This window comes from Apaloderma vittatum, unplaced genomic scaffold (assembly GCF_000703405.1).
Source record: "Apaloderma vittatum isolate BGI_N311 unplaced genomic scaffold, ASM70340v1 scaffold2513, whole genome shotgun sequence".
Classification (NCBI taxonomy): domain Eukaryota; kingdom Metazoa; phylum Chordata; class Aves; order Trogoniformes; family Trogonidae; genus Apaloderma; species Apaloderma vittatum.
The window spans coordinates 79,438-92,179 of NW_009706217.1; the positions used below are offsets into that span (position 1 = coordinate 79,438).

The following is a 12,742-nucleotide window of genomic DNA, read 5'->3' on the forward strand; positions in this document are numbered from 1 at the left end:
ATATTTTTAACAACTGTCTTTTTTCCTTCATTCTCTAGTCTTTGAATTAGGTGAGCAGTAGGCCAGAGTCTAAGTACTTAGTAAGTGTCAGGCATTCTTGTCCTAAATGAGAATAGAATATGCATAGTTAAAGCTTCTCGGAAAAGTCATGCATTTCATTTTTCATAAACTCAGTAGCGACCGATCCATCACGGTCATAACAAGAGCTGAGTGTTTAATGAGACATGTTTTTAAATGACGCTCTGATCTGGGGTGTAACTGGGTGACATTTTCAACACTTCTTAGGGAAAAAAAATGGCTGAGGTGAAGATCCTGTCACCTTTTAAGTGCTTACAATAATAATCCAACTATTCAAGAGAAAATTTCAATCTGATTTCCCCCAGTGACAGAGTTTCACAAGTTGTAGGTATTTCAAAAGGCATAAATTAAACTCCAGGAACAGTAGCTGCAAGAGTTCTTCCAGTGAGTCTGCTATTGAATAAGAATAAAAAGAAATAAAAAAGAAAGGAAGAAAGGAAAAAAGAAGAAACACGCTTCCTGACAAAACTGCAATATAATCCAATGGGCAAGGTAGGTCAGCAAATCTGTATTTCAGACAAAAATCTCTTTGCTGGGTTGCAATCTGGATTCTTCAGCTATAGTGCAGCTCTCAATGGCATTTGTTTGATACCTTTGGCTTCTCTTGTCAGTGATCTTTTGCATACAGAACAAGTTATAATTTGTACTTATAACAACACCTCAGGTGCTTCTGTGAAGATGATTGGTCCTTAGAATGAAGTAACTGTACAAAGAAAAAGTAAAGAGCTTATAACCCAAGATAGGCAAGAGGGGTTATTTTCACACTATTTCATGGTAAAAAATATTACTCTGGAATATTATGTATAAAGCATTCTAAAGAAAAAAATATGAAAATATCTATAACAGTGAAGCAAAAATGAGTATTTTCAAATTTTCTATGAATTAGTTAAATGACAGAATGTTAAAAACTATCTTCTCTGACCTACAGTTCAAATATGGCATTAGAAGCGCTATTGTAAGACACTTCCAACTCACAGCTGTGAGGTCTGAAGCCCTCTTCAGGAAAAAACACCAAATGCCCTTCATTTTGGATGAGAATAAAACCAAGCCTGCAATGAACTCCTCACGTTGCTCTGAGACAGAGAAAGAAGAGGCCGTAGGAAAAGGTGGTTGTATTTCCCAAGGCACAAATCCAGCATAGGTAAATCTGATTGTACTTTCAGTGTAATCGTAAAAGCCTTGCTGGTATTTACTCTACACCTCTGCATCATGAACCATTGGTCCATAAGCCCTTCTGGACGTTGGTTAGAGTCCCAGCTACAAAAGCCAATGATGATGGAAGACTATGACCAACCAACTAAAAAAAAATAATTCAAAATTAATACTTCTGCTCCTACTTCCTAGGGTACATTGTAACTCCAAGGTGGCTTCAAGGGGCACTGGCTGATCTGGTATTCTGCCAGTGCTTGGAAGGCAGTTGTCAAGAATTCACATGTAGATGGCCTGTCAGAACTAATTAACATGGAATTACATATTATTGTATTTGAATAGCAATATAGTGCAAATGATCAGAAAAGCTACCTACCATATAAGAAAGAATGAATGCCATTTTACATGTAAAAAGTAGACAGAAACATGTATCTGAGGAATCCTCGCTTCCTTTTTAATAGTAGTTTTAATAGCAACATATAATAATGAAAACGGTTTTATAAAAGACATCAGCACTGCAGTACTGACACATAGACATTAGAATTCAATAGACATCTAGAATTATATTGAATCATTGTCCTTTGTAGTGCAGAGCTGCCTGTGATTCAATTTTGACTGTTCATTTAAAATGTACTGGTATTCTCTATGGGGGAGGAGAGAGGACTATATGGTAAAACTTCACTTTGTGAGTGTCTTTTATACAGTGAGTGTCTTTTATACAAATTGCTTTACTTAGATACAATGATGTTATAATAAATAATAGCTAAACAAAGGAGAAGCTGAACTGATGAGAAGAAAAAAATCTTCTTCATATCTTTTAAAATCAAAATAAAATTTACAGAAAAAATTTAAAAGTTTATTCCAAATGGCAAGATATTTAGAAGTTTCTAAAAATAATGAAATAATGAGAGGAGGTGTAAAAAAAACCAGAGAGAAGTGGAGAGAGGAAAGAAGTATGAAAGAGAAAGATGACTCCATGGAGTAAGAATAAGTAAGACTACGGACAAGAAATACAGATTGGATCTTGAAAAGAAAATAGGGTTCTGTATGATCATTTGAGGATTTGTGATGTTCACTCATTTGAGTGCTTGAGGTAGACTGAAGGGAGAAACATTCTGCACATTCAAAAATAGCAGAAATTGGGTCAGCCAAAGAGGAGAGAGTTATGGTAGTTCTAGTGATAGGAGCTGCAGGCATGGATGACAAGATCATATTAAGAAACAAGGTGATGTTTCATCCTTTGGACATATTCTGTTGTTATGTATAGCTTGTCACTGCTCTTTCTTTTCCTAAAATGCAGTTGTTTGTTTATTGAAAGTCAAGACTTTAACCAAGTGAAACGATGTGTTTCATTTCATATAACAAGGCTGTTTCTAATCCACATTCCTGCTGTGACTCATTATAGCATGCTGTCCCATCCAGCTCCACTTGCGTTTAAAAATACTACATTCCAGTATTAACATTTTAAATCCTTCTGACTCCCAAATCATGGGATTTATCTGATTCTCTTGAAAGAGAACTTGTGCTTCAGAAGAAAGTTTATTAAACGTCTTGAATTTTTGGGAAGGTTTGTAATTATGCCACAACGGATTTGAATTCCAATCCTCTCCGTTCCATTGATCTTGAAAGTTAATTTCTGGTAGTGATGAAAACCAAAGATGGGCTCAGTTCATTGGTTAGTACTAGTTTTCTTGTCAAACTGCTAACTTCTGACAATGATGGCAAGTGCTTGTATTAGAAAACAGAAAGCCATGCAGCAGACGGCGCACTGCTTTGAAAGCATATGGCATTATTTTTTTCCCTCGTTGAGCCACAGTGTAGACGTACATGTCAAAACAACATCTATCTTAGAAAGAAAATGGTTAGATCCCATTGTTGATTTACACTCTCTTCACACTTTATGATGAAGTCAAAACTCATGGTAACAAGAGAAAGGAGCTGACTGCAAAGGCTGAATTCGTTTAGTGTTAATCCCCAAAACAAATGATGAAAAGTGATGAGAAGTGAGAAAATGCAGACATATTCAGTGAGATTAAAACAGGAGAGAACGAAGTCCAATATTTACCAAATGTGCCTGGAAAAGCTACATCCATGGGCCCACTCGGCTTTTCCCTTAAGGAAACACAGGTTTGTCCAATGGATGAATCTATATAGCAAAACAGCTTTTACATCTAATTTTCAGACTAACACAGATGAGATAGGGAGTAACTCTCAGGATTCCCATCTGCCAAGCACCACACTGATTTGCCTTTTGGTGTGTGATTCCCTGATAATCACAGTGTGGCATTACCAGTTTGTGAACAGGACTGCCTGCCCACTGGTGTCCTCAAGGAAGAGGGTAGGAGGACTAAAAAAGGGTTGTGCCTTTTGAGGCAAACGTGTACTTTGTGAGCAATCACAGTAAGATGGAAGATGTAACGAATGGGATTTGGGGTAAATAAGCTGAACACTCAGGGCCATCTATGTCCTGAAAAGCATACATTCAAAGACTGACCGCAAGAGGTACACTCCCAGAAACTTTTCTGGGCCACACTAATTTTCTTTTCCCTGGCATATATCCCAGCAATTCATTTGACCCTCCTGCGTAAATGTCTTGCAGTTTGTGCTTGAACGTATGAATCAGCTGCCCTTTATTCCCAAGCAACCTCCAAAATGCTTCACTTGTGACAGTACAATAGTACTTTTCGCTTGGGATGGGATAACATGTCAAGAACTCCATTACTTTCTTTCAGAGGGACATGGATCAGACCGTTACAATGAGCCTGTGATGCTCTCAAAGCAGGCAGTTCAGAAATCCAACAGGTACCCTACTCAGTTAAATAACACCATTCTCATTCTACAGCTCAGACGAAAAAGAAGCAGAAGAAAAGTAACTCAGTGTCTCGAATAAGTTTGTTCACTGTCAGTGGAAAACCTGCAGAGGAAATATTACTTTTTTGTCAGTGTTGCAAAAAGCATTGTCTCATTGCATGGGATTTTGCAGTAACTGAGAGGCCACAGAGGCACACTGTCCTTGTCAGAAATCACATCTGAAGTAGCTGTTGAATAAAAAAACCCTTTGCCACAAGGAGTGGCAATTGTCCTTAGGCCAAGTCCTGCCCTCAGGCATGGGACAGTTCCCACAGCAAACCCTCAGGGTCATCCCAACTGTGTGCCTTGTCTAAGGTCAGTGATAGATGAGTAGAAATTTAGTGTAAACTGTTTTTTTTAATGCAACTTTATTTTTGTGCAGAGGTTTCCTCCTTACCTTTATCTTTTTCTTGCTGGAATCCATGATCATTTTCCAATCTGATCCATTGTTGCTGTAGCCAATTTTGAATTTTTTCATGAATACTTTGTTTTCTCGGTGCTTGCCTCCTTGGACAATTATTCCCCTCACTTTTTTTTCTTCACCAAGGTCTATTTGAAGCCATTCATTAGTGTAAGGGTGAGTGGTTGGTGGCAGTGCCCAGCCTGAGCGGCTTGTTATGAGACGAGCATTTTCAGGGATCCAGTTTCGATCAACTTGAGTAGACGCAGTAATCTGAGAGTCGGGAATGAGCCCAGACACCATACCCAGCATCCCAGAGCAAGGATAATCTACAGTGAGAAAATTAAATAAATTAAACAGTTAATCTGAATAATCAGCAAAACAGAAACAGGACATATCAGTCGATTCAACTATCATAAGCAACTCCTTATTTCTTTCTTATATCCAAAATAACCTCTTTGGATTTGTATATAATTTTCATTTGTTCAGATTTGCACATCCTAATTTTGGCAGGAAGTACCAAAATACCACAAGTATTTCTGGCTTGATGGGAACCAAAAGGATCAGAAAATCCTATTCTATTCTTGTTTTCTATTCTTTTTGCTGAGGAGAAGGTGCAGGGTTACATCTGAATTTGCGATATTTCCCTAGAGAAAACTTACAAAATCAGCCAAAATATGGTTGCAGATTACTTAATTTTAGTGACAGTGAAAATGGAAACCTTTTATACATTCTGTAAAATATAATTTATTGCCATGCTTGAGATTTTCTTACTGTACTCCTTTAGCCTCTCAGGCTTTTCAGATGGCACAGAAGCTAAATAGTTACTTCTTTTATAAATATGGATAAATATAAATTACAAGTAGGAAAGGCTGCTAACAAGGAGTGACTATTTCCAATACAGAATGTAACAGGAGTTCAGCTGATATTACCACCATCTAATCTGAAAAGATTTCACAGAATGGCTAGGAATTCTATAACACAGTAATCAGTGATCTTTTTTTCCTGCTGTATGGAAACCAGTCCAAAGAAATATTTTCGAAACTAAAGAAACACCTTAAGGGGAAAAAAATTATATAAAAAAATAGAACTACTAAAAATTAGTGACTGTGAACTGTAGTAAGTGTTACAAAATGGTGCTAAAAATTTTTTAGAAAAATCAGCTTTGTAAAAAATGTGAAATCATTAACAGTTTCTTTAATCTACAAGTTATATTTTTTGTTTTAGACCTATTTTGTAGGACTTCTAGAAATCCTAGAACTGGCAAAAAAAAAAAAAGACTTCTGAAAAAAAATCCTGCTTGTACTTTTTTATTTTTCAAGATAATATATTGATGATAATGAAAGTCTTTAGCTGTTACTTCAGAAAGCACGTTGGACAGTTATTTTGTTAGTTATGGGTGCAATATAAAGGAGTTACAGGCCAATACTGATTAGTAGTGGTAACCTGACTATGTCTAGTTGCTTGAACAGGCTTCAAATCAAGTGTTGGTATCTTGCAATGCTTTTAAACATATAGCAGACCTGAGAAAGAGAGACCTGGAGGGTTATGAAGGAAGAACAAGATGGGAATTTGCATAGTATTTGTGTATCTCAGGAATTTTTCATGGAGCTGTAAAATAATTGCAAGAAAAGAAATTAAACTTTTTTTTTTCATTTCTTAAAGCTGAACACCTAAAAGATAATTGCAGAACAACATTCAGATAACGCTGCATGTTTTGGTTGTTGTAGTTTGGTTTTGTTTGGTTTTTTTAAAAATATTTTTACATTCAGACCACAGTGGAAATAGTGCAGATGCATTTCGTTCATCAAAATAAAACCCATGGGATAGGCACAATAAACTCCCTTGTTTATAAAATCCTTCGCAAGACCTACCTGTTATCCTGCAGCCATAAACTTCAAATCTCAGTGATACACCATTTTCCCAAGTCACTGGTCTAATTCGCACAAACCGTGTTAAAACTGGTTTGGCAAAAGGTCTGTAAACAACTTCAGTGGGATTGGTATTCCCTTGAAACACCTTTGTGTGGAAAGAAAAAGAATGCGTTTGTTAGGTTTTCTCGCAAATGGCATTTACAACTCTCTATTTTACAGGTAGTTACATACAAGGTCTAACTGCGGTTGTTTCGGGGCGTGATGAGACAAGCGACTTGCATGGGGAACTCTTCCATTGAACTAACACATTTTTTGTAGTCAAGTAACCTTCCCTTGAAAAGGAAAAAAAGTGTAAGGTGTTCAGTGCTACTAAAAAATACTTGCCATTTGCAAGTCCTCTATCACACCAGACCAAAGCCGACCAGGAGAGCTCAGGGCCATCTTGAGAGCACGAGCTCACTTGAGTGCAGCAAGGGTCTGTACACTCCCTGCCTATTTTTAGGTGCCCAGAGCTTTTTGCAGGAATGACATACACTTGTGTTTGTCACCCAAGGACTGCCGTGTCCTGGAAAAATCCCTCAATGCCCTGTTAGGGCAGTTTTATTCCTCATGTGCTCGTAGAATGATACAAAAAGCTGCAGAACCTTAGGCCCAAATTAAAGGTTTGGATTTCAATTAGACCACATAAAATTCCCCTATCAAATCAGGATAAAAACATATATAATTTTTCTGTCCTTGGACTTAAGAGTTTTGCTGAGTGTATCATGCAAACCTTGCTCTGTTAACGTTCCATTTTAAAATCCTTTTTAACAAGTACTCAGGCCTTCTTTCTCCTTGCATACCGAGGTGGAAGTCTATTTAAAATCTATATAGCAGGCTCCAAGATTTTTGCCGCGTTCCCCTGAGGCTAACAGTCAAATCAGACAAACAATGAGACTTCCACAAGACGGGACAGGGTTGTGCCTCACTTTCATGTTGAGGACCCTGCAGATGCGCTCCTTCCTCGCAGAGCTGAAACCTTGCAATGTTCTAGTCCTAAGAAGGTGATTCAGCTTCCTGCTTCTTCCTCACGTAGAGCGGACCAGTTTCCTGTTGTTTTTCATGGATACAAACCCCTCTCCTTTTATGGGAGGTTCTCCCATTTCTCACACACACTGTCTACTTTCCTGTTTGTTACTCGCAATAACTGCACTAGCTTGGAGCAGGGGTCAGCAGCGCACAGCTGGCAGCTCATCAGGCTCAGCCAGATCTCAAGCAATTTACTACAGGAGCTTCATATCTAGCAAGAGATTTTAAACGGAGCTTTGTTTCTTTTCAGCAACATTTTTTTTTTTTACTTCTCTGGGAGGACTTGCCGTAGTTTTCTCAAGGTCTGCATCTGACCGAGAAAATGAGTCTTTTCTCCAAAATACACAGCTCCTTACACATGCTTAGTGCAACTCTCGTGTGAGGCCGCCTTGAAGAGATCAGTGGCTGCCTGCTTCTCTTGTTCCTTCAGTAGCCAACTTTCTCTCCTTAACTTTTTATTTGAATAAAGACATCACAGGGAGACTAGTGCATAGTTTTTTCTTGCCCTGATCAACAGGAAAATATTGCCATTTTAGAAAACTGATTTTTTTAACAAACCCTTCAAACAAATAACCCAGGTTTAGGAAGTGTTCTCACTAATTAAGGGCAGCGTGTACAAGAGAAACTCATGTAAAATACACTCTTGGAAAGTTTACAAATTGATGCTGGTAATGAAAATCAGGCATGGTCTGATTTTGAAAGAGGCATTTGTTCAGATTGCAGGAACCAGAGCCAGGAAACCCTGTGCCTTATACCAGCCACAGCATTGTCGCCTCTTGTGACTTTGGGCCAGTCAGCCATTGTACCTTTATACAACATTATACAGTGTTCATATTGTGGCATCTGACCTTCTGAAGTTCCCTCTCTGTAAAACCAGAATAATACCTGTCAAAGAGAAGCTTTCAGAATTCATTTTTTATTGTTTTACAAAGTGCTTCAAAGAAGAAACATGTGTGTGTTAAACACTGCTACCGTTTGATTAGATAAATGTAATGGACTTGGCATAGCACTTACGGATGAGTCAGGGACAAACCAGTAACCAAATATTTAGAGCTAGATATGGTTACACTAATAGAGTTTAGTATTACACAGTTGTTCTGGTTTTTTCACAGAAGGGTCTCAAAAAAGCTATTTTGAAGGGAGGTACCACAAAACCTTTCCAGTTGCATCAGCCCCTGGCAGCCTCCAGGGATGGTGCTCCTGGGCACATCCTGAGCGAGGTGAGAAGGGAGGCATGGCCTCACTGGGACTATTCATGTGAGAGCTGGAGCAGAACTGACTTCTCAGTAATAAGCTTTATGCTCAAGGTAGCAGATAATGAAGGTTTTTCTTACGAGTGTCTAATGCTGTTTCATTGGGAGGTCACAGAGAGCAAATCTGCTGATAAATGGAAAGGTGATAAAAATCTATAAGGATGGAAAGATGTGCCTAATTATCTATCTGCATGACCCCCATCAGTGAGATGCTTGGAAGTCTAGCAAATTACTTATGACTTGCCAGCACTCCTGCAAGATGCATGAGTATGCGCGGGGAGCTGAGGCGCTGACACTCTGCATATCCAGGTTTTCACTGCAGAGGAGGAACCTACATATTTTTAAAAAGGTTCCCCATAATGTTTTTCTCAAGGTCGCTTAGAAAAACTCTGGCAAACTGGGCAACAGTAGCACACTCCAGGGAGAAGAGCCAAACCACTCAAATTACCGCGAGTACAACAGACAGGGCAGCACCTTGCACCCTTTTCAGCTGCTCTAGGCTTTGGATAAGCAATTTCTGTGGCCCTTTACTGCTGAGGCATCTTTTCAATTTGGGGTATTGTTAACCCTGATCATCCTGATTAAACCTGTGATATCATATTCCTCTCTTTTAAACAACTGGTAGTAACTAACAGTTCAACAATCTGTATCTTGGCTGAAGAGAGGTAAAAGAGAAACCACTTACAAGAGGCTTATTTCCCTCCTTCAGTGTAATCCAGTCCTCTCCATTGGAGCTAACATCTACACGGTATGTTTTCAGATAATATTCTTTCTTTGTTTCTTTTGAGATGGCTCCTTGGGTCCCAATTCCGGAAACAAAGCGGAGAAGGCCTAGATCTACCTGTGGAAAAGAATGAATGGGGAGGTGAGGACAGTTAATTCAGAGCATAACAATGCTGCACAAGTGACATGCCCTCTGCCTCCCCATGTTTTACAAATATGGATTTTATATAAAGGAAATTGCAACATATTGTTGATAATAACACAGTCATAATCTCATATTTTGTAGACAGTGTCATCACAGGAGATGGGGACATTTCCCCAGTTAGCTGGGAGGGCTATTAACATCCCAGAGAATAAACTTGTATCTGTAGGGGAATGAACCAGAGACCCCACCAATGTGAGTGGGAACCACCGGACTGCAGAGTTTACTAGAGAAGTTCCTCAAGGACCAGTCTGGTGAACAATCTTACTTAATACTTTCATTAACTACCTTCTATAGATGCTAATGAAATTCGCTAAGGACACAAAGCGTCAAGGCATTGTCAATACAGAGGAGAGACACGCAGTGAGAACTGAATGACCCTGAGGACTACAGTATAAGAGATTGGATAAAACTTAATAGTAGGATATCAAAGTCATGCACTTAGGGAATGATAACAAGAACTCTGCTAAAACCCAGGAGCTCATTGCTTGCAAACAAAAGAGAAAAAAAAAATCCCATGGTGTATTAGTTAGACACAAGATAATTACAAATCACTGTGCAATTTTGTTGGGAAAAAGGCAAATGAATTGCTTGTACTGTACGATGTATTTAAAGAAAACAGAAAGAAGCACTGGAACAATTGCAATAATTCTGTTCTAACCATCAAATGTAATGAGCTTTAATTGTTAGAAGATAATGGCATTCTGAACTTGCTGGAGGAATCAACACTATGGTGTGCACATGAATGCCTCCTCTTGACTCACTCTCTTCTTCCTTCTCTCATTATATTACATTGCAACCAGATGGAAAAGTTATTTACCATGGAATTATAGAATCATAGAATCATAGAATCATAGAATCATAGAATGTGTTGAGCTGGAAGGGACCTTGAAAGATCATCTTGTCCAAATACCATGCAGTGAGCAGAGACATCTTCAACTAGATCAGGTTGTTCAGAGCCCTGTCCAATCCGACCTGGAATGCTTTCAGGGATGAGGCTTCTTCCACTTTTCTGGACAACCTGTTCCAGTGTTTCACCACCCTCATTGCAAAAATTTCTTCCTTAAATCTAGTCTGAAGTCTTTTATGTTTAAGACCATCACCCCTTGTCCTATCACAACAAGCCTTGCTAAAAAGATTGTCCTCATCTTTCTTATAAGCCTCTTTTAAGTACAGGAAGGCCTCTATAAAGTCTCCCCAGAGCCTTCTCTTCTTCAGGCCGAACAACCCCAACTCTCTCAGCCTGTCCTCACAGGAGAGGTGTTTCAATCATATGATAATTTTTGTGGCCCTCCTCTGGACCTGCTCCAACAGATCCATGTCTTTATGTTGAGGGTCTCAGAGGTGAACACAGAACTGCAGGTGGGGTCACACGAGAGCAGAGCAGAAGGGCAGAATCATCTCCTTCAACCTGCAGCCACGCTTTTTTTGATGCAGCCTAGGATATGGTTGGCTCTCTGGACTGTGAGCATGCACTGCCAGCTCCTCCCCAAGTTATTTATTTGTCATCCAGATCTGTTTCCTCATCTAGTTCATCATGTGGCATCACAGAAGATGTATTGGCACAGCTGGGAGGATGATGTGGGGTACAGGAGTGCAGCTACTTAAGTCAGTTCTGCTGGCAAAAGAAACCTTTGTCCCAGTGCATAGGTCCAGCTTCCAAATGGCTGAAACAGGGCACAGAATTTTCTTACAGCCAGGCTGATGACCACCACTTTGAAACACCTGCCATTTCCTCACAGCCTTTATTTAGCCACAGCAACAAAACAATTAAAAGCAAATTCATCACCCTCTTTCTCTTCAGCTAGAATATTTTTCTTGTTTCCTAAAGAAAAACATTTAATTTCATTATAAAATGTGTTGATTCACAAAATATCAGTCAGAGTAATTTATTTCCCTGAACTTCAGTTGTCCAGACTTTATCAGAATAATAATAGGTTGAAATAACCCTTCTCAACTGAGCATCCTGTGAATGTCTCAGGCTTTTTCATTATTTACAAAGTATGCAAGATTCAGAATATACATCCCGTGTGTCCCACAGGCATCCTTCTTCCTGGATGTATGTCATATATCCAAAGGCACTGGAGCAGTTAAAACAACACACTCTGCATTCTCTCTCAAAAGGCTGAAGGAAGTGCTATTGAGGACAGACTGGCTGCTCTCTCAATGCCCATGTCATATGCAAGGCATTTTGAAGTCTTCCAACGCAAGAATAGCACCCTTGTGCGTGACAGGGAAAGCCCCTGCCCCAGTTTCAAGGCTAGTAAAGTCTGTATGCAACATTTTAGCCTTTGTCTTTAGGGGTGAAATACTGCGACATTGTGTTTTGTCCTGACAAAAAGAAAAATCAGTCTTCATAAAAAATAAAAGAGCCCAGCACCGCCTTATAAAAACAATCAAGTGATTTAAAGTAACTAGAGAGTCTCAGATGTTAGATTGTTGCAATCTGAAAGTTAATGGGGGAATCTGGGCATCATTGCACTGAGCAATCTCAGCTTAACTTCAAATGCTCTCCAAACTGTACTCTGCTGATTGTAAAGTGTGCTGCGCTGAGTTATGTCCAATACCACATTCACTTCCAGGCTGAAGTGCACTTGAAAATCTGGAAGTCTGAGGGAGTGCAGAGCTAAGTTATTTAAATGATCTGTTCCTCTTACAATTTGAAACAGCTCTTCAGTTTTGAAATGATTAAGGTCCCGAGCCTACACCATTCCAACTGATTTGAAATGATTCTAGTAGGAGCCTTTTAATATACAGTAAGTATTTCATTGTGAATATAGTCAAGCAGTGGGCTATTACAAGAGTTCTAGGTATTTGAAGCCAAGTTAAAATTTAACATCAGGGGTTTAGGGGAAGGTTTGATTAGTTAATGGCTGAGCTAATAATTACAGCTACCAGTCACTGACCATTTAAAAAATTCAGTCTTGTCCCATCAAAGAAATTCAGGCTCCCAAATTTTGCTTGGTCCCGACTGCTGGTATCCGATACATCCCCTAACTCCTGGGGTACTTAATATCCTACAGCATCTATCACACTACCCAGAATCAAGTCCTGAACACACAAAGGATGTAGACACCTACCTTCATGCATAAAACACAGCAGAATTCGAAAGGCAGGCTGAAAATCTCCCACCAGAATTTAATAG

General features: G+C 39.1%; 1 protein-coding gene across 1 annotated transcript in view; it reads right to left on the minus strand.

Moving 5' to 3' along the window:
* The window catches only part of NRP1 (neuropilin 1), a gene marked incomplete at its 5' end in the record, with an annotated part of 65,521 nt that overhangs the window by 22,646 nt on the left and 30,133 nt on the right, over positions 1 to 12,742 (minus strand). The window contains 3 exons of the mRNA XM_009865687.1: positions 4,475 to 4,806; positions 6,352 to 6,496; positions 9,358 to 9,513. Of these exons, the coding sequence (XP_009863989.1) occupies positions 4,475 to 4,806; positions 6,352 to 6,496; positions 9,358 to 9,513 (633 nt within the window). The remainder of the gene's footprint in view (positions 1 to 4,474; positions 4,807 to 6,351; positions 6,497 to 9,357; positions 9,514 to 12,742) is intronic.